The 23,581-nt window shown below is 35.9% G+C and overlaps 1 protein-coding gene across 2 annotated transcripts in view; it reads left to right on the top strand.

The window, feature by feature from the left end:
• DACH2 (dachshund family transcription factor 2) overlaps nt 1-23,581 on the top strand; it is a 461,558-nt gene that overhangs the window by 394,565 nt on the left and 43,412 nt on the right. For both annotated transcript variants that reach the window (XM_004685627.1, XM_004685628.1), the window contains one exon: nt 5,132-5,267. In XM_004685627.1, coding sequence (XP_004685684.1) covers nt 5,132-5,267 — 136 coding nt within the window. The remainder of the gene's footprint in view (nt 1-5,131; nt 5,268-23,581) is intronic.

Genomic DNA, 23,581 nt, shown 5'->3' on the forward strand with positions numbered 1-23,581 from the left:
CATTAACATAAACTTGTTTTATAATAGCTTATTAACTAATTTGGCAATCCTGAAATTATTAAAGCTAAGAAAAGAATATTTTCTTGCTCCCTAATATGAAATGCAATGCATATGAAAACATACCCTTAGAAGCAGTAAATTATGCTTTCAAACATGCTCCAATACACAAACTACCAAACAGAACCTAAAGCCTATTTATTCCCTTGGAGTAAACCCAATCATAGAGAGACAGAGTTATCCTTTCCCAGATCTTGTCTTTGGTTCGGATTCCAGAATCTAAGCTGTAGCTGGTCATGGCAAGATGCAGCTGACCTCTTCAGCAGAGAAAGCAGTAGCCAGCCATGTCAAAATGGCAGTCAAGGTGGGCTCATTGGGAAGAGACTGGAGCTGGCCTCACAAGTGGAGGAAGAGACCACCGGCTCCTCATGGAGAAGCCCTGTCTGATAGGACTTGAGAGCAAATGCTGGGACTAGAGATGCCTATGTGGGGACCAGCCCAGAGGGTCTTAGAAGAGTCTGGGGTGCAGGAATCTGAGGGTAGGCCAAGGCAAAGTAACTAAGAGCAGTAGAGACTGGATCCTCACATGCCGTCTCCCACCACCGCGTGAGCCGAACTACGAAGGCTCCAGCTTTCCACCTCCGTGACCATTCCACGCACCCCTTTTGCAGAAACTTCCCTGCTCAGGATAGCAGAGGCAGAATTTGGACCAAGAAAGTGTTCTCCTTGCTCCTGTGCACCAGGCCTGACCAGCTGCCAGGGGTGCAAGTCTGTGCAATGCTAGGCAACTCTTCCAGCATCTCTAAGATCAGATAAATAAATATTTATAAGTAATATCATTTTGTCGCAACTTTTTTCTTTACCATAGAACATTGTTTAATATACTTCACAAATTAAATAGTAGGATATGTTTTATTCTAATAGCCAGATCCTGTAACTATAGTTTATACCTTTATTTGTGTATTATATAGTATCTCTCCACTCAGCTGTTGTTAAAACATTGTACCCACCACCATGACGCCTATAGTCAAGTGTAGATTTGTTTTTTAAAGATTTATTTATTTATTCATACAGAGCTGGGGTACAGGCCAGAGATGCAGAGGGTGAGAGGATTCACCAGGGACAGAGTGGGGAGCAGAACAGGCAGACTGTCGAAGTACACTGCTGAGGGGAGCAGCGGGCGGGTCAGGAGAGGTCTGCCGCGCCATGTGGTCACCTCCCAGGCAGGCGGGAATCGAACTCATGCGGAAGTGGCTTAAGCTTCTTAGTGCAGTGCTTTAACCTGCTGCGCCACCAGGGAGGGCCCCCAAGTGTAGATTTTTAAGGTCACTAATCTTTAATTCAGATCAGGCACTGGACTCATCTAATGTAGTTTACATGATGAGAAAGTCTGATTTCTGTGATGCCTTAGGAACAGAGTAACAATGAACTGAACCTTTAATTAATTTGGAAAGTTCAGGCTACAAAATCTTAAAATAGCATGTTACTTCATGCAAAATGTTACTGTCACTCCAAAGCATGCTGGCAAAATTAGTTATTGTTTCGCTGAAAATGCTGTTGAAAATGGCAGGGTTTAAATAAATTATTTAAATCCATATTATCAGATCACATGCTAATTTGAAACATATTTCGAGCTTCTTTACAGCATCATGTTTTTCTCATACACAGAATTTTCTATTTGTGCATGTTTTAACAATTATATAAAGGTTTAAAATTAGTCATTTTTATTAGGTGGAATGAGAGAGCAATATCACTGACATCTGGGTTCTCTTTTTATAAACCATCAATTTTATGATTATTTAAAAATTTTTTATTTTTGTTGGGGGATCATATATTGCTATGTATATTTTTCCTGTTGGCCACTACACAGTGACTTTGTAGGTTCAATTCTATTTCTGTTCAGTAGTTGCTATAACTCCATTCATTCACGATCTGTTAGATATGAACATAGTTCATTGAAATGTATATAAATTTCAGCAAATTTCTCGTGCTATAACTCAAAGACACATAATGAATGTTCAACTCTCTTCACATATTTTGGCATTGAATCATTGGGACCACACAAAAGTGAAATATAAAAAACAAACAATTGTGACCTTATACATTAAATTCTTCACATTGGTGTGTGTGTGTGCATGTACATGTATGTATACATATACTATTTAAAGAATTTTATTAATCATAATTTAAGTTTTCACAACTGACAAACTGTTAGTCTTTTCAGAAAGTAAAAGGATGTGTATGAGGATTATACATTTATCTATGTATCTATGATCTATATCTACAAATAGAATTTGAAAAAAATTGTTTCCTCTGTTTTTGTCTATAAAAAATTGTAAAACATTTACATGTCCATATAACTTTGGAGTTACATTTTCACTCCTTCATATTTGCGCATGATTTACACATATATATGACATGATAAGTTGACGTATTTATGTATATTTAGCATATGTAAAATGTGTAATAGTGTGTCTTGAATCATTGTATTGAGGCATGACAAGTTACAGACCTTTTAATATGTAATATCCATATAAAATTAGTGACATACAATTAGCTTATGACACTGAAACCAATATAAACCAAGTTACTATTCATTAAAATTAAGAAACATTTATTAAATGCTAAACAATATTACAAAATGGTATTTAAATGAACATTGGTGACTATTTTTCTATTGGTGCTGTGACATATTATGGAACTTAGTGATTTAAAACAGTGCAAATTCAAATTTGTTATCTACGTCAGATATCTGACATGGATATCACTGGTCTAAAGTCAATGTGCTGGCAGTGCTGCATTTCTTTCTGTAGCTTCCAGGGAATAATGTGTCCTTCCCTTTTCCATTTTCTAGAGGTCACCCACATTTCTTGCTCATGGTACTCTTACTCTGTCTTCAATGTCAGAAACATTGCCTTCTGATCATTCTTCCATAATCACATCTCTTTCTGACTCTCTTTTCTTACTCCAAGATAATTTAATTTGCGTTATCTATCTCAGGGTTCTCAGTCATATCTGAAAACTCCATTTTCCATGTAAGGCCACATATTCGCAGGTTCTAGTTGTGAGAATGTGGACCAGACATCTCCGCAGTCCCATTATTCTGCCTGAATAATGATGATAGACATTGCATTTTTTTTTTCTTATCCTTTTTTTAGGATTTATTTTTATTTATTTATTTTTACATCATTCTTCATGTTGTGTATTAAATCATCTCAGTTGTAATCCCCGTAGACTTCCTACCACCAATGCACCTGTGTGCCATCACCATAGTCCTATGTACTCTGCACAACAGTTTTGATCCCATGCCCCTCTCCACACCTGTAAAATATCTCTGGTTCGTAGTTGTTCATTGTTTACAATTTTTTCTTTATTATGATTTTTTTTTCTTCTTGATCCCTTAAGCTTCTGCTATGAATGAATCCATCTGGTATTTTTCTTTTTCTTTCTATTTCACTAAGCATGATCCCTTCTAGGTCCATCCATGTTGCTGCAAAAGGCATGAGTTCGCCCTTTTTGATTGCTGGGTAATATTCCATTGTGTATATGTACCACATCTTTTTAAACTAGCCATCTATTTTTGGGCATTTGGGTTGATTCCATGTCTTCCCAGTTGTAAATAGAGCAGCAATAAACATAGGGGTGCAGGTGTCCTTTTGAATCCATATTTTTGTGTCCTTTGCATATATACCTAGGAGTGCAATTGCTGGGTCATATGGAAGCTCCATTTTTAGCAGTTCAAGAAACCTCCAAACAATTTTCCATAGTGGTTGTATGAGTTTGCATTGCCACCATCAGTGTAGGAGAGTTCCTTTGTCTCCACATCCTCACCAACATTTGTTGTAGCTAGTTGTTTTAAGATTTGCCATTTTTACTGGTGTGAGATGGTCTCTCATTGTGGTTTTAATTTGCATCTCCCCTATTACAAGTGAAAACACTTCTCCAAAGAGGAAATACAGATGGCCAATAGGCATGTGGCATTGCAAAATAGTAATGTCTAAAATGAAATTGTAATCTTTAACTCCCATGTTCTTATTTTTGCACAAAAAGTGGTTTTCATTAAGGGATTTTGAAATTTGGTCTTGTCATGCAAAATCAATATGAAAATCTATAAGGACAGCATTTGAGAAGCCACTTATTAATGCTATGATGATTAGTATTGATTATTAGAATGTTTAATTTAATAAATTTATTGTTGATGAATTATATATATATTTATACAACATTTTCTGTACAAGCATATCTATTGCTCTATCACACATATTGCATGCATGTATAAACATTCAAACTTGATTCTTTTATGAGCCAAGCTATTTGGATGTTATCTGAATATTTTATTGATCATTCTGTCAGAATTTTTCATTATTTTCTGCATAAACAGTGAATAACATCATGATAAACAGAAATTTTCATAAGCACAATAATCTTGAGAGTCTTAACAGTGACTCTAGAAGTATATGAAAGAAATACTTTTGTTTAAAACTATGAAAACTTGAATAAATTATAAGGAATTTGCATTGTTATTATTAGTTTTAAAAACCCATCATGTGTCCTGTATTTATCAAACAATTCTGGGAACGGAATTAAATATAAATTCCTAAGATCTTATAGATTATATTGTTATTCGTTTTCCTAATATTTATCCGTGCCGAAAGAGTCAACCTAAACTAAATGCCACTCTTTGAGAGTTTTATTTTAGAGCTCTCAAGTGTTTAACTTTCGAAAATCTCCTTAATCCAAAAATAAGGTCTCCCTACAAGGCTTGTCATGAACTTTACATCAATGGAGAAACTTGCAATGATAGTAACCTTCACTTTAAGATTATGTTCATAATCTTTTGTGATTTTTCTACAAAGGGCATGAAACTAGTTTTTTCCTGATCCTTTACCATCTAACCAGCATGGCACTGGGCCCTTTCATGTTTCTCTGCTTATTTAGCCATCATAATATTCCATTAATCTCATAAGAACAAAGTCTATGCTTTTGTTTAAAGGCATGTGTTTAAAACCAGGTATGATGGGTGTGATTGTTTGCAGGATAAAGGAGAAGTCAATATTTCAAATGTTGTCGATTCAACCAATACGAAAAACTTGGTGCACAGATGGCATTTCCTTTTGTTTCCATTTTGTGTCAGGAACGGATCCAGGAGAGTCCTTCTCCTGCTCCCTCTCTTGAAGAAAGTCATCGCTCTGGGAGCCAGACTTCCTCCCATCCCAGCAGCAGCGTTTCAAGCTCACCTTCTCAAATGGAACATCATTCTGAGAGAATGGGTAAGTGTCTGCCCTGAAAAGAAGAAATTCAAATATTTTACTTCAGGAAAATTTTTATTAGAATATAGAGAGGGGAGAAAGAAGATGCTGATGCCACTTTAATATGAGTAACTTTTTAGAGTGGTCATTATTTTTGTTGTGGAACAATCAAATGAAAATTCTGGAGGGGCCTTCACTTCTATATTGCTGGATCTCATGGGAATAGTACCATGGGCTATTTGTATAACACGTTAGTTCAATATGTCAATCATCTAATAATTAGTTGATATAATATAATAATATAAATATAATAATATTTGCATCATCTTTACAAAAAAAAGAAAGACAAATATCCTTTAGAATGTTGATGGCTTAGTAGGGATTTACAAGTGAATTAGTATATAATTTACTACAAATTCAACAGTTTAAGTCACAAATATTTAACATGCCTTTCCATTCATTTATCTCTTTTCAGTCTATCAGATATCTTATATCATAAATACTACTCTGAAAATCGTGTAATATCAGTGATGTGGCATATTGGATACTTGAGTCTAATCATATTTCTAGCACTATGACATTGTGAGCATGTCATTTAACCACTGTGAGTTTCTATGGAAATGATTACTGATTTGCCTAATAATGGGATTTCTGTGAGGTCAGATAAAATAATATGTGCAAAAACACATTATAAGTTTAAATATTTTTCTGTGTGACACTACCTTGCTTGTCACCTCCTGCTCTCTGACTCTCCTCAGGTATACAGAAAATACCAGACACATTCAACTCTAGCAACTTATCATTTAGTATATAATAATTGTAAATCAAGTGACCTAGGTAAATATTTGTTCCTTAATCTTCTGCATTTATACAATCCAATTTCTTAAATATCCATTTTCTTTAAGGAAAAATATGCCTGCTCTTCTTTTAGTCTTATTGTAGGGACACTGTTTATGTGAATTCTAAATTTTTACACTTAATAATAGTTACATTTCAAAATACTGTGTATGATTATGGGGGGGGGAGAATAAGTAGAATTATTTGAGGAATTAAGGAAGATGAGATTCTGGGTTTGTGCCGATATAGGATAATTATAATTTTCCTCTTGTAGAAATTCATCCAACTCTTAATATTATATATTGTTTGTGACTCTCTCACTTCATAGTAAACTCAGTGGCTTTCTGCATTGTACCACCCGTGGATCACTTACAAATTTTCAAGGACAGACTAGAAGCTCAGAACCTCATTTACCTGGTCTGGAATAGAATATGGCAGCAGTACCTTGATAGCTTTTCAGTATCTCCTTGAAGGTGCTAATGTACAACTATAGTGAAAAATGACAGAGCTATAGCTTCAGACTAATAGTTCTACAGGAGTAAGTTTAATTTCTGAAAGAAATGACAGCATTTATTTAGCTCTTCTCTGTTCTGTAGACATGACTAACTTGTTCAAATATTAAGTACAACTGACTTAAGGAAGCCTGAGCAATACACAGATATATAACTAGCTGACCATTAATAACAAGGAACCGAAACACACATTCTTCGTTAGGTATAATCCTTGTATTTATGACAAAGATTATAATGAACGAGGGAAAGGAAAGTGAAAGAATTGTTAAATGAGTAGTGGCTAAAAGCAAAACATATAGGATAACACACTCTGTGACAAATAAATTATAAGAGAATGGTATCTTAAAGTTAGAAGAAAAATCAGCTATTTCCAAAACAATGTGGTGTTCTAAAAAATAGGTCTTGAAAGCATAAAACATTTCTACCTCCCTAGTAATAATTAAAATTTTTGTATACATACCATGATTGTCCAAGCATTAGGTTGTGATTACCTATAAATGAATGAAAAGTTTTGATGTGTTTTGTTTTAAAGTGACCGTATTTTATTTGCAAAACTATATATTATAATAAATATTATTAAATAGACTATGAAAATTGATGTTTTTTCTCTCAATATATTTTGTGATGACTTAATGTCATCAAAATGTTGCATTTCATCTACCAATTTTGCTATAAATATATTTGTAAAAACACTGTAAATGAACTAAATGCAGAGTTTTTAACCTTATGAAATTAAATAGTAAATTCTTTTCCAAAGCATTTTGGCAAATATATGATTGAATATGGAGGCAAACAGCTAATATGTGTAGGAATTTTAACAGAGAAAATATTTCAAAATATTTAAAGGAAATTTGTTGATAAATATATATGTACTATGTGTCACTTACACTTTAAAATTCACATGATTGTGTGGCTTAGTGATTTTTAAATTAAATAATCGTCATACCAAAAGAAATTTTTCCACTTTCAGAAGTAGAAGTGTAAAAATTCATATTAGTTGTTTTACATATAAAGTAATCCCTATATGTAATGTTTCTGTGTCTTTCGAGTGTTTTTGTATAGAAAATTACTTAGCTATATCTCTTATTTATAGTTATGATGCCCAACAATAGAGAGGAACTTATTGTTGATCAGGATAATGGACCAACTATCAAAAAATTTCAAAGAGAAAATAAAGGTAAAATTATATTTGCTTATTTGATGTACACGTATAGATCCTAATTCTATTACATCCCAGTATTTTATGTTCTATCCATATTTCCGTAAGTCAGAATTGATCCATATGACTTTAGATAAATTCAGTTGTAAAAGCATAGTTTATTTGAAATTTGTTTATCTGATGTTATGTTAAACTATACATCAGCCCAAAGTTTGACTGTGTCTATGGTTGGAAGATATACCTTAACCCCTTTAATTCTGACTTCACAGAGACGTCTAATTCTCTTTTATTATATATGTACTTTATTGACTATGTTTAAGTGATTCATCACTTGCTGTTTATGTTTGAAAAACTGAGTTGCTGTCATGGAGATTAGATAAATCACTGAAAAGTGATTTTAAAGAATATATTCTTTAAGATTTATTTATTTATGGATACAGAACTGGGTACAGGTCAGAGGTTCAGGGATGGTGAGAGGATTCACCACACACAGAGTGGGGAGCAGAACAGGCAGATAGATGAAGTACACTGCTGAGGGGTGCAGCGGGCGGGTCAGGAGAGGTCTGCCACGCCATGTGGATCACCTCCGGGGCAGGCAGGGATTGAACTTATGCGGAAGTGGCTTTAGCTTCTTAGTGCAATGCTTTAACCTGCTGCGCCACCAGGGAGGGCCCAAAGAATATATTCTAATGAGGACATTTCAAATGAATACTTAGCAAGTTAGTCCAATGAAGTAATTATATCATACATTGATAGATAAAATGTCAACTAGCTTTAAAATCCACTTAGCTACATGTGTCACTCTGTACAATATCCAGCTTTTCCTTAGGTTATCTATTTAAAGAAGCTAGGGAGAGCAAGAATTTCAAAGTCAGGCCTCCTTGGTGGCACCGGGGTTAAAGACACAGCACTATAAAGCCACAGCGTGCCAGCTACTGCAGTATGAATTCTATGCAGCTCCCCAGCCAGCCAGGGAGCTGACCGACATAGGCACGCACGGCAGACCACACCTATCTCACCTGCTCTCCTTACCAGTGTATTTCAGTAGATCCACCTGTTCTACTTCCCACTCTTGTCTCTGGTGAATCCTCTCACCCCATCCCCCACCTCTGGCTTATACCCCAGTTCTTATTTGCATAAATAAATAAATCTTCAAAAAAAGAATTTCAGAGCCATGCTTACCTAATATTCAAGCTGAGTAGAACTTACTTAAGAGGTAAGAAAAAGAAATATATATCAACAGATACTATAAGCTGTATATTATCACTGTCAACATGAGTTAGGCAGTAATTATAAGTTAAAGAATATAACCTAACATAAATTATCAGGTCATAAGTTGGTTTGTACTTCATGATAAAGTACATCTCTCTCTGTTAAAGATGTTCATAATATACAGGCGAAAGATTCATGCACTGAAGAGTTTAATGGAGAACTTTCCTTTGTTCTCTAGAATAAACTTGCTTCCTGATCACATAGATGAGAATTTTAGTTCTAGAATTTGAAATAATGTATGGTTTTAATTGATCTGTGGTTGGTTTCTGTCATGTGTCTTGCTATTCTTGTCCAAATACTAAAAAGCTTTCTAGATCTCCAAGATGTAAATGATTGATATCAAAATAGTTGTCAGAACAAACGTTAGATTCTGCATATTAACTATACAAATGCTCACACAGGTATGAAATTCTAGTGAAAATGAAACTTCATTCATAATCCAGCAACAATTTGTTCCTGAGGCCTTTTATCTATCATTTTGGGGCAGTATTTGGGACAACTTGGTAGAAAGAAGCTTTTTCTAGGAAAATCTCAAGCTGTACATGATACATGTGATTTCATGAGAACTGCAAATCCCGTAAGTTAGAAAGGCATTTAAAGCTGGCTTGTTTGCTGCAGTGCTCAGCCACACACTGCTGTGTCTTATGAAGAAATCACCTGGAGTGCTAGTAAAGATGTACAGTAATGGATTTTCATAAAATACACAGCGGTATGCACTAGAATTTTTGAATCTCTTAGTGTGGAATTGCAGTTTTACTCATTTCAATCAAGTAGGTTGGCCACACATCCTCATGAGGATATTAATAGGAATCACATTCTAAGCTGTACCTCAGCTATAGTGAAAACTTTACATCAAATAAAATTTTTATATCAATTTCTGCCAGTGTATTTGTGATACTGCCATAAAATGTATTTCCTCAAATAGATTTAGTATTAGAGGAGAGTGCATTTAAAGTGGAACTCTCAACATTTATTATGACAAGTAAACAGTTTATACAACTGAAGCAAGCATATGTTTTCACATCTGTTTTGTGTAATATCATCATGATTTAAAAATGATCTATAGCTCTAGAAATTACAAAATGCCAGATTTGATATTACATGGAAATTTCCAGAAAATGAATAATTATCATTAGAGTGTTTCAGCTATCCTGTCTCAAACTATGCCTTATAAGTTTGGGTGACAGTTAGTGTAAAACGTGTTTCAAATGATAATTTGAATTTTGTATGTAATTGTAATATAAAGATATTCACAGGTGTATGGGATCCGGGCTGTCCTGGCAGTGGCTTCCACTTAGACTCTGTCCAAAATGACTTACCAAAATTCCTAATTTAGTTTTGAAGCAAATAATTTGGCTAAGCTAGCTAAGCAGTTATGTGAAGAATTTATTTTTCCACAGATTTTGTCAAACAATTGCACATTGTGACATTGTGTTATATGTTTTTAATAGGCAGTTCTGGATTTCTTTAAAATAGAGCAGGGACTAGCCATCCTAGTTTACCCATTTGGAAGCAAAGACACAAAGTCAAATCAACTACTTCACTTCACAACCACTGGTATTTGAAACTGCTGGCAGGGCTTTTTGATATCTGTGTTTTGTATTGAATGCATTTATTGGAAGATTTAAAACCCTGGTTTTCAACTCCTTTGATCATAAGAATCTACGGTATATCTTATCTAGAATAAAAGTCTTATCATTTTCTAATACAAACAGAATAATTTATGTTTACAGGATGATTTTGTGCTAAACATTGACACTATAATATTGTAAATATTCCCTGTTCAAGCAGATGTTTCTTTATTATTCCTGAGACTATATCAGATACTACACTTATCTTTCAGCTCTCATGGTATTATTCAGGTGTTTGGAAATGCATCTTCTGAATATTATTTATATTTACATGAGAGATTAATATATTGGGCTTATGAAAATACAATTATTACAAATATTGTTTTATAATTAATTAAAATATATAAAGGAAAATGAAAGATACAATTCGGTATCTTTTGTTATTCAGTAATTCTAAATAGAAATGAGAGAACATAGTAGAGCACATAAGTTTTTAATTACTAATTTCATGTACTTCAGATAGATGTCAAAAGAGTGGTATTGATATATGATATTGTATTTCCATTTTTAATTTTTAAAAGTAAATACAGGTCACCTTTCAAAATGGCTGCACTAGATTACATTCCAGTTAGCAGTGTAATAGGGCTCCACTTTCTCCACATATTCTCCAGCACTTGTTGTTTGGAGTCATTTTAATATGTGCCATTCTCACAGGTGTGAGGTAATTTCTAGTTATAACTTTTACCTACATTTTCCTGTGAGTTGTTTCCTGCAAAATGGCAGCAGAGCGAAGATACCTTTTCTTGATTCCTCCATATATCCACAACTAAATTCTAAAACAAACAAACAAACAAAAAAGTCAATCCCTGAAACAAATGCATGACCACCTCATATATCAGGATCAGTAGGAGCATTGCAACTGAACTGTGCTTAGAGATATACTGGAGAAGTACAACCCAAGAAAGTGAAATGCAGCTGATATGCAAAGTCCCTCTACTGTTGTTCACTCAAGGGCACATGCTTACATTGGGGACTTTGGAGACCAGGCACTCCACTGGAGAGGGGTGTGCACATGGCGGGCATGCAAGGCAGTGGGTGTACCACTGGAGAATTGTAGGATTAGTGGTATAAATGATGATTACTAGCTTGAACCTGAGACTTCCAATCCAGAACATTTCTAGCCAAAACTGGCCAGGAGAGTCATTCTGTATCACCTGTGTCTCCTCATAAACAGGCTATTATTTTCAGCCTGTGGTGGTGATATGCTCTATACTGGCATATACCTATACAGCACTAAAACTCAGACAACTGAGTGTTCTCACAAACAAGTGCCTCAAGGTCCATGGCTTCATTTAAAATCAAAGATTTCTGGCTATGACCCTGTCTCAAGTACAGTATTCATCCTGCATTTCATCTATAATTCAGACACAACCTCAACACTGAGGCTGGTAAGAGACTGTATGAGAGATTCTGGGTGAGGAGTTGGTCTGGTACCTACAGCACTGTAGGAGATTTGAACCCTTCATGCTCACTGGGTGCTAATATTAAGTGTGATACTTTACTGGTTCCTTCCTGCCAGTTACCCCTGATCAGCACCAGTGCCCCAGGTATCTGAACAGATGCAAAGGCATCAGTCTATGTAAAGATAGACACCTAAGGACCTTGGGTACAAAACCTTGGATTTCTCCCAGCTTGTAGAACTCGATCTATTAAAATAATAAAAGTGGGCTCTCCCTGGTGGTGGTGCAAGGGGTTAATGTGCAGCTTTATGAGTCTATCCATGGCCACTGCAACACTACTTCAATCCCCAGCCAGGGAGGTCACTCATGTGGCACAGCAGACCTCTCCTGTCTCACCCGCTGCTCCCCTCAGCAGTGTGTTTCAGTCAATCCACCTGTTCTTTTCCCCACTCTTTCTCTGGTGAATCTTCTCCCCCTCCACACTCCTCCCAACCTCTGGCCTACACCACAGTTCTTGTATGCATAAATAAATAAATCTTTAAAAAATAACAAGCGAAAATCCTATTATAAGCCATACAATTTAACTGAAGAGACAGAAGAACATATAACACTTGCCAGAGCAAAGCATAAACAACAAAAGCAAACAAACAAAAACACCCAAAAGTAGTCTCAGTGCAACAGAACTACAGACTCCTTCTGATGAGATTAAGGTAAAGTAAAACCATGCTTGCTGAATTAAGAAAAACAATGGATGGTGAAAAATCAGGAAAAAATAAATACTGAGAAAATTTGAGACTGTTACAAGTGGAACTAATGTATCTAAAAAAAGAAGAGAATTGGTGAGCTTAAAAATAGGGTGGCAGAGAACACATAAACAGAACAAAAAAAGAAATAAAAAAATACAAATGAAAACAGTGTAACAACTTTTTGAGACAACCTGCAGAAAAATGTTATCTCTATCGTCTCTATCCTGGGAGTTCAAGAGGAAAAAGAGAAAGGTATATACTATTGATTTAAATACTTTCTAAAAACCATCTCAACGTGGGAAATGAATCAGACAACTAGATTCAAGAGACCCAAATAGTTCCAAACAGATTAATGCCTGAACAACATACTCCAAACACATTAAAATTGGACTGTTGAAAGCCAATGAGAAGATATTAAAATCATGAAGAAAAAGAACCAACCTATAAGGGAACACCTATTAGATTGACCATGGACTTTTCAGTAGAAAATTTATAGGCAAGAAAGGAATGAGAAGAGGTATTTAAAGTACTCAAGGAAAAATTCTTCCAGCTTAGAGATCTTATCCTGCAAGACTATCATCCAAGACAGAATGAAGGTTAATTGAGTTTCACTGAAAAAGAAAAACTGAAAGAAGGTAACACCAGTCCACATATGAAAGAAGTCTAACGGGCTAATGCAAAGCAAGAAAAAATTCAAACCTAAAGATACGGGACACCTCAATTATATAATGAGGATGTAGGGTAAATGGAAGTGATAAGGTTTTTCCCACGCCTCTCCCCCCCTTTGCCATTAGCGTCTATGAACAACGCCTTCGGTCTTATACGCGAGCCTGACGGCGATACTTGCAGTGTGGTGTGGGTGTGTCGGAGTGGGTGCACCTGAGCCAGAGACTGAGCATAGATGGGCAGCAGCAGAGAGCAGAGGGTGGTGGCAGGGGACAGTGGGGCAATAGAGGTCAGCAGAGAGACCAGGAGAGAAGGCCAAAGAGCCCAGAAAGAGTAGATAGCCGGGGGCTGGAAGGCGCGTCAGCCTCCCAGCTCCCCACCACCCCTGCCTGCCCTGCACCTGATTGCCTCTTTACAAATGGTGTAGAAAGATAACAAAGCCTGGAAAAGCCACCGAGGGCTCCTGGACTCTTTCTTTACCCTCTGCCAGGGTCATAGAGAACCTGCTCTGTGCCTCGCTGGCGCTACAGAGGAAGAGGGAGGAGGAGAAGGAAAGTGTGGCACATCGAAGGAGATTGAAATCAGACCATCCAACAGAGCGTGAAAATTTTCCTCTATGCACTAAATTCAGCAGAACCTCCAAACTACTTTGCATAGAAGGAACAACTTAGAAAATGAAGTCAAACCAACAAACCATAGACGTAAAATGTCGAAAAATAAAAGCATAAACAAAAGTTTAAAAATAACAGAAAGGACAATAAGCATTTATGTTTCATTAGTTCCTTTAAATGTAATGGCCTGATTTCACCAATTGAAAGTTATCAAGAGTAGTAACATAAATCTGATGAGGTGTAAAGCTACTCTTTAATCACACAGTGTTGTTAACCAATGTTATCTCAATAAAGAAAAATAAATAAAACTTTAAAAAATAAAATAGAAGATATAAAGTGACTGAATATATTTTCTTTAATGCAGTTTGCTTCAGTTCTTTTATCTGTGTCTCTAATCCGTTCTAAATAATTACTGTGTGTAGTGAGTTGATGGTCTAATTTCACTCTATTGTATGTGGCTGTCCATTTTTCCCGATACCATTTGTTGAAGAGAATCCATTTTCCAATGAATTTTTTTGTCATAGATTTACTATCCATAGATGTACAGTTTAATTTCTGGAGTCTCAATTCTATTCCATTAGTTTGTTGGTATGTGTGTCTTTTCTTCTATTCAAGTACCATATTATTTTTGATTATTAGAGTTTAGTAGCTTCATTTGAAGTCTGAAAATGTGATACCACCAATATTCCTCATTTTTGTCATGTGTGCTTTGGCAATTTGAGGTATTTTGTGGTTCCATGTGAATTTAAGGATTGTTTTATTTCTTTCAAGAATGAGATTGAAGCCATGATGAGGATTTCACTGAATATATAAATTGCTTTGTTAAAATGGCCATTTTAGCATTGTCTGTTCTTCTACTCCAAGATAAAGGAATAGCTTTCTATTTGTGTATATCTTCTTTTGTACAATAACTTATAGTTTCCATTGTATAGTTCTTTCACCTCCTTTGTTAAATTCACACAAGACATTTAATTATTTTTGTTGCAAATTTTCTGTATTTCATTCTCTTATTGTTTACATGTAGAAATATAACTGATTTTGTACCATGCCGATTTATTGAATTAATTTATTATTTCAAATAGTTTTTTTAGTGGAGTCATTATGGTGTTCCTTGTGTGTCATCTACATATAGTTATAGTTTTACCTCTTTCATATTTTTATTACTTTATATATTTCTCTTGCATGATTTCTCTAGCTCCAATACTATGTTGAGTAGTGGTGGTAATAGTGGACAACCTAGCCTTGTGCCATATCTTAGTGGACAGGTTTTCAGTTTTTCACTATTGAATATAACATTAGCCTGAGCTTGTCATAAATGGCTTTTATTATATTGAGGAATGTTGCACATATTCCAGTTTTTTTACTCACAAATATATGTAAAATCTTTTAAAATATGTTTTCTACATCTTCTGATATAATTATATAATTTTTATATGATTTTCCTAAAAGAGAATCTTGAAGGATATAGTATTTTTTGACTGGCATTTTTTTTCCATTGAGTATTTTAAATATGTCATTTCATTTTCTACTTGACAGTGGTATTTCCTCCAAGAAATCTGAGGTCAGTCTTATGGTATTTCCATTATATGTTTTGACCCCAGAGCCATAGTCAATAGTCTTGCTTTATTTTGTATTCTTGGTAGTTTCACCAATAGGTGTTGATGTAGATATAATGATATTTGGATGACTAGCTATTTTCTGGCTTCATGAACATTTATATTCGTTTCCTTGCCCAGTTTTGGGGAGTTTGCCTCTATATGTCTTTGAATAAGTTACCTGTTCCACTCTCTCCCTTATCCTTTCCAGTTCCATCCATTTTGCCACACATGGCAAGAGTTCATTATTTTTAATAGGTAAGTCGTATTCTGTTTTGTTTGTGTGTGTATATATATATACATTTTTTTTTCTGATGCATGTCTATGTCCATGGACACATGGATGGTTTCTATAACTTAGCTATTATAGCTAGTTCTGGAATGAACATCAGAATGCATACATCCCCTTGACTTAGTGTTTTGTCTATCTAGGACTGGAATTGCTGGGTAATATGGTAAATCAATTTTTTTTAAAGATTTATTTATTTGTGCATACAGAACTGGGGTACAGGCCAGAGGCTCAGGGGTGGTGAGAGGCTTCACCAGAGACAGAGTGGGGAACAGAACAGGCAGATCGACGAAGTACACTGCTGAGGGGAGCAGCGGGCAGGCCAGGAGAGGTCTGCCACGCCATGTGGTCACCTCCAGGGCAGGCGGGAATCGAACTCATGAGGAAGAAGCTTTAGATTCTCAGTGTTGTGCTTTAACCCGCTGCGCCACCAGGGAGGGCCTGGTAAATCAATTTTTATACTTTCAGAAGCCCCCATAGGTTTTCCATTGGGGCTGCACCAGTCTCCTTTCCCATTAACAGTGTAATCAGGTTCTTCTTTCTCTGCACCCATAACAATTGTTATTTCTGGTCTTTTTGATGTGGGCCATTCTCATAGGTGTGAGATAGCATCTCATTGTAATTTGCATCTCCCATAAGATTTGTGATGATGAATATTTTTCATGTGCCTATTGGCTATCTCTGTCTTGTTTGTAGATGTATCTAGTTAGCTCTTCCACCCAATTGTTGTTCGAGTTATTTATTTTTCTTTGGTTGAATGTATGAGTTCTAAGCCTTTAGGTTCTAAATTCCATTCATACATTTCTCATGTCATTATTTTTTCCACATTTGCTGAGTTGCCTTTCATTTATTTGAATTTCTTTATTAGCAGTTTTGAACTCTCTCTCTGGTAGGATGGTAAGAGTTTCCATATCTTTGTGGTTATGTTTCTAAAAAGTTGCTCCCTTCTTATGGTGACATATTCCCTTGAATTCTCAAGTTGACTTGCATTTATTTGTCTGCCAATATTTCTGTACTACATCTTCCCATCTGGAATTCTGTACTCTCCAGCAGTAGCAAATTGGACATTCCATGGAATCCCAATACAGTTCACTGAGTGGGGAGGCAGTTACCGCTTCTGATAACCCACCATGGCTATCAGACACCAGAAGCCTTTTGTTTGCAGGCTGTTTCTTGTGGTCATCTGATTACAATCTCTGGATGCAGATCCAGACACCCCAAAGGAGAGAGGGTTGGGTTTGTGTTAAGTCTCTTGGAAGCCCGTGTCCAAAAGCCCCTTACCAAAAGTTCTATGTACTGGATATGCCTGGCAGTGCACCTTCCATTACAGTGGAGACAGACGTGCCACTTGCAGTTTTCTTGCAGCTTTTTGACTAGTATAGCCCAGATGTGGTGTGTGGATGGGAGATCAGTGGACATGCCCTCAGTCCTGGGAAATCCATGATCTAGTCACTCCTGCCCAAAGGTCGTATGTGCATGGTGGCTGCCCTGAGTAAGATACTAAGCAGAGGGCTCTCCCTGGTGGCACAATGGGTTAAAGCACGGCACTATGAAGCTCTCTGAAGTCACTGCAGCATGAACTCGATCCCCAGCCAGGGAGTTGACTCACATGGCGCCGCAAACCTCTCCTGACCAGCCTGCTGCTCCCCTCAGCAGTGTACTTCGTCAGTCAGCCTGTTCTGTTCTACACTCTGTCTCTGGTGAAGCCTCTCACCACCCCTGCACCTCTGGCCTGTACCCCAGTCTGTGTGCATAAATAAATAAATCTTAAAAAAAAAATACCAGTAGCATATCCCTTCTGTGCAAACAGTGCCCTTTCTGGAAAGACTGTGGAGTCTCCACAGGTCTCTTGCCCCCTCTCCTACCATCCAGAATAAAACTGAAATAACTTCTCCTTTTTGTACTAGAACGGGAGCCCAGTTTGGCCAAATCAGCTAACTGTGGCTAAGACAGTTCCTTCTGCAACAGTTTCCAGTGGAATGATTGAATGAAGAGGGTCAGCTTACTGGATATTATTGGCTATGGAACACTTTTCCACTGGGGACCTCCTGAATTGTAGAAAATTTCCCTCCATACCAGCAGGACTCCACAAGGAAGGCCAAATATTTTGTGTCTATTTTTGATGTCCATTGGTCTACTTGGGTGGATATACAATCTGTGTTAAACACATTGGTAATTTCTAATAAAAGGAGGAAGGTTTTAGGGAAAGCTAGTGAAGAGCTTCATTTTGTCCATCAGGAGTATTTCAAAACCTTGGAACCAGAGAAGGCTGCACCAGTGGGACTTCAGTGATGGGGTTATGGAAATGTTTGGACACGATTACAAGTGTTTATCGGTAAAACTAATGCTGAGAATTCCTAAACAGAAAAGTTCTGGAAAGATACTGAGGCTTCAGCAAGAGGCCAATGAAGATCCAAGTTCCTTGAAAAGATTACATAAACTTTATTATCTACACAGATGAGCATCCTAGTACTCCAGAAAAGTCTTGAATGATTAATATGTTGTGCTTTGGGCCAAGTATTCCAGATATAAGGAGGAAGTTAATTAAGGAAGAAGGTGCTATAGAGATGAATCCTTCCCAATGTGTGAAAATGGACTTGAGGGCTTATGATTCAAGAAAAGAAGGAAAACAGGACTTGAAGAGAAAGCAGGTTAAGCAAATATTTAAGGAAGAATTTATGCATTTATTTTAAAGAAAGTTATTGGAAGAACAGCTGTCTAAGGTTGGAAGCAATAAAGGGGTAAAGGTATGAGAAAGTGGAAACAAAAGAACGGAGGCAGATGACAGCAAAGAGTGGGGTTTGGAAAATCATTGTAGAATAGCATGTGACAGAGTCAGAGGAGTCAAGGGGCAAAGAGGAAGGAAAGAAGGCAAATGATCATCCAGAATAAGGGCCCAGATGAAGAATAACAGGGTTCAGGAGATCCTCTTAATTTGAAAAAAGAAAAAAAAAAACTATTGTAATTTCTCCTTTGTTAATCCCCAGGTAAATGCGGGGCACCATTTGATTGACTTTGTGGTAGAAAATAGAGCAACCCTATTCATTTTTAAACCCAAACATAATCTCTGGTCAGCAAGAAAACTGTTCCAGTTATTGGGATGTATGGGAAGGCCACAATGAAGAACTTTCTATTGTCTTTGGAATGTCAGTTTGATAACACAGCCTCAGCTGTCAGTGTTCCCCACTTTTAGAGATTTGATTAAAATTAATGTGCACCTAAGGTATATGATTGCATGTTTTTGCACTTTTGTGTCTAATTATATGAAACGTTACCTATAGAAATGACAATGGGGGCTCATCAACTTTGTCACCATTGGGATGGTGACAAGAATTTAAAGTGGAGAAATTATGAGATGATACACAGTATCATAAGCAAACTGCAAAATAAATGAAGGAAATGTATATTGTATATATTGCTATTTTTTAACCTCTTGAGCCCCTTTTTGTATGTACAGGTAGAAATGAATAAAAACAATATTCTTTCTCTTATAATATCAGATGTTCTGGAAAATTGAGAGATTAATATATTCTTTAGATTCTGTGCCAGAATTTATATATTTCAATTATTTACTATTGGTCTGTTTTGAAAACTGATAATGAAGTTTTTTTATGGGATCAGTTTTGCTAAAGAATTTTGAAGACTGTTTCTTATAAATGTTACATTAAAATGATAGAAAATGCATTCAATACATCAAAATTTTCTGATCACATCTGTAAAACTAGTTCAGATCAATAATTTTATATTATTGGTGTCCAAAAAAAGCTTCCTGTTAATTGTATTTGAAATATTATTCCTTTTATTTGCTTTTGAATTGCAACTTCAACTATCATGGTGCCTGTTATAACCATTTCAGAAACTTGTGAAACTGCTTTTTAAATGATGGGCCTTATAAAGAGATTATTTAGCTATTTGTAAAAATACAATATGATGATTATAGACCACTAATTTAGCCATAAAACTTTTCAAGGAACATTGTTATTAAATTTCAGCACCTGTTTATCAGAGTGCCACTAATCAGAGAGTACTATCAACTACTTGCAAATGGCCACTGCTTTCTACAATGCAATCATCAAAGTAGCTAGTGTTTACTAAGAACTCACTATGTGCCAAGCATCACTCTAAGTGTTTTGCATGGATTATTTAATTAAATCCTGACATTAAATTTCTCATTTACATATGAGAAAAATGATGCCAAGGGGGGTAGTTTCTTGCTTTAAGTCACACACACGAAAAGGCAGATTTCATAACTAGTTTATTTGACTCTTACACACTCTGTCTTTTCAGTCCTAATATAACAAGACACTACCAAATCATAAAGTTTAGGTGTCAATTATATTAAATCATGGGACACTACAGTTTAAAATGTATGAAAACAAAGGGAAGATATGATACATCATATAAGAAAAATAACGCTAGACTTCAAATCAGAATTCCTGAATTTGGACCCATACTTGTATTTGTCAGATGTGTGATGTTTGTTGTATCACTTAGTATTTCTCATCCTTGGTTACCTTTCAATAATAAAATGAGTGTCATCCTTCACTGTTTGGTAAGAAAATGTAAAACAAATGATGTACGTGAAAGTAATTTTCACAATGTCAGTGTTATAACTCAATTACAAGTCTTTAAAAAGGTTGGGAGGGGCTCATTGTCAGTATTAGAACATTTTTTATAGTAAGAAATAACTCTGGGGTAAATCCATAGAAGCCCCAAATTTAATATATAATATTTAGCATGATGGCTCTATTATGTGTGTGTGTATGTATGTATGTATATGTATATATACATAATATAAAGAATATAATAATCTCCCAATTTTCCAGAACATCTGTTATATATAAATTGCTATTTAAATGAGAATATTCAAGACCTCAATCACAATCTATGAAACCCATGTGTTATGTAGTAATTGTATAGAGAACAAGTGGCCTATATGACCCCAGCATGTAATTTGATGTGTTTTTCCCAGGGTCTTTTTATAAATGATGCTCAAAAGCTAAAGCAAACATTATACAAAAATAAACAATGATGTAAAACATGTATAAATATATAAATTTTTAAAAAGCTTTTGTCTTTCACCACTCTCACTTCATTCTTGAAATATATATATACATATATATAAGTGTATATGTATGTGTGTGTGTGTGTGTGTGTAAAATAAAGTAACATTGGTTTACTATGTAGTATATGATTCAGAGGGATAGGATTTCCCCCTTCAGGTGATGCTATCACCAAAACATCCATTAAACCTACACCAGAGTCACTTATGTTCCCTTTCTACGTTATTCTCTCCCTCTCCCTCTGATAACCTAAGTTCTACAGTCAGATTCCCAGGATTTGTCACCGGCTTACCTTTATCTTGATTTTTTTTTTCTTTTATGAGTTGACACTATCCTGATCCTCCACTTTCCTTTTTTGTTTCTTCCCCCACTATATTTTATTCTTGTAATATTTTTTACATTCTTCCTTTAACTATATATATACATATATATGTGTGTGTATATATATATATATATATAATATCATTCTTATTTTATACATTTTTTCCATCTCAATTGTAATCCCCATGGACTTACCACTTTACCCATGTGCCATCACCCATGTGTGCTTTTCCCACCCCAGTTTTGATCCTATTCCCTTCTCCTCCCCCGTAGAATGGCTCTGGTTTATAGCTGTTAGTTGACCCTTACACTTGCTGCTATGAGTGAAACCATCCAGTATTTATCTTTATTTCTGGCTTATTTATTAAGCATGATCCCTCCAGTTCCATCCATGTTGCTGCAAATGGTATGAGTTTATCTTTTTTGACTTGCTGAGTAATATAAAGACTATGCAACGGAACAAAGAAACTTTGTTCAAAAAGTGGTGCTGGGAAAACTGGGCTGCTACAGCAAAAATTAAAAATGAAGCTAGTGCCCTCCCTGGTGGCGCAGCGGGTTAAAGAGCAGCACTGAGAAGCTAAAGCCACTTCCACATGAGTTGGATCCCCACCTGCCCCAGAGGTGATCCACGTGGCACGGCAGGCCTCTCCTGGCCCACCCGCTGCTCCCCTCAGCAGTGTACTTCGTTGATCTGCCTATTCTGTTCTCCATTCTGTCTCTGGTGAAGCCTCTCACCGCCCCTGAGCCTCTGGCCTGTGCCCCAGTTCTGTATGCACAAATAAATAAATCTAAAAAAAAAAAATGAAGCTATTTCACTACCTTACATCATACACAAAAAACTACTCAAAATGGATTGAAGAAGTAGACATAAGACCTGAAACCATAAAATATATAGAAGAAAGTATTAGCAGCACAATATATGACATACACCTCAATAACATCTTTAAAGATACAGCACCCAAAGCAAGGATAGTGAAGGAAAGTCTAAACAGCTGGGAAGACATCAAATTAAAGAGATTCTTACAGAAAAAGAGACATTAACCTGGCCCTCCCTGGTGGCTCAGCGGGTTAAAGCACAGCATTGAGAATCTAAAGCCGCTTCCTCATGAGTTCGATTCCCGCCTGCCCCGGAGGTGACCACATGGCGTGGCAGACCTCTCCTGACCCGCCCGCTGCTCCCCTCTGCAGTGTACTTCGTCGATCTGCCTGTTCTGTTCCCCACTTTGTGTCTAGTGAAGCCTCTCACCGCCCCTGAACCTCTGGCCTGTACCCCGTTCTGTATGCACAAATAAATAAATCTTTAAAAAAAAAAAGAGAGACATTAACCAAAACAAAGAGACACCCCACTGATTGGGAAAAAAAATTTTTCACATAATAATAATAATAATGATGATGATGATGATGATGATGATGAAGTACTGATCACAAAGATATACAAAGAACAGACAATACTCAACCAAAATAAACTGAAGAACCCCATGAAAAAATGGCCAGAAGAACAACAACAGCAACAAAAGCTACTATATTTTAAAGGTAAATTTCTTTCCTGCCTCTATGTTTACATATTCTCCAGTATTTTTCCTCAGGATTCTTCCTTCTATAAATACGTTATTTCTTGGAAATCCTGTGTACACCTATGATTCAGCTTCCAGATCTAAGGGATAAGGGAATGACTACCAACTCATAACATTTTTATGTTTAAGTTTTTTTTTGTTTGTTTTCTTGACCCTGGCATTCACATTTCTAGACAATAATGTCCTAAAAAGTATTCATCAACTGATCTCAATAAATCAATAAATATTCCTGATTTGAAGAATTTGCTAATGTGTTGTGGTATACATTATTCTACAATAGCAAGTTTAAAGTAAAAATATGATATTGAGTGTAGACAAGGACAGAAATGCTAATAGTCACCTGTCATGTTCTATTGTGTGTTGGTCCCAATACACTACCTTTGCCACATGTTCTAAAAATATGTCTCCAGACATATTTCTGTACCAAATTAAATTTTTTCACTTAATGTGTACCAAACATTTTTACTTGTATATTTTATATCTTACCATTTTGTTCATTCTGTTGACTAAATTGGGTAGTGCCTCATACTCCCCCTTTACCTATTCAAGGACCAATTCCTTAAAGATTCTCCTGATATTAAAACTAAATTTTTTGTTCTGTTTTTATTTTATTACCAAAGTTTATTTTTACATCATTTTGTACATTTTTTTTCCCATCTC

Source organism: Condylura cristata, unplaced genomic scaffold (genome assembly GCF_000260355.1).
Source record: "Condylura cristata isolate star-nosed mole 26May11 unplaced genomic scaffold, ConCri1.0 scaffold00019, whole genome shotgun sequence".
Classification (NCBI taxonomy): domain Eukaryota; kingdom Metazoa; phylum Chordata; class Mammalia; order Eulipotyphla; family Talpidae; genus Condylura; species Condylura cristata.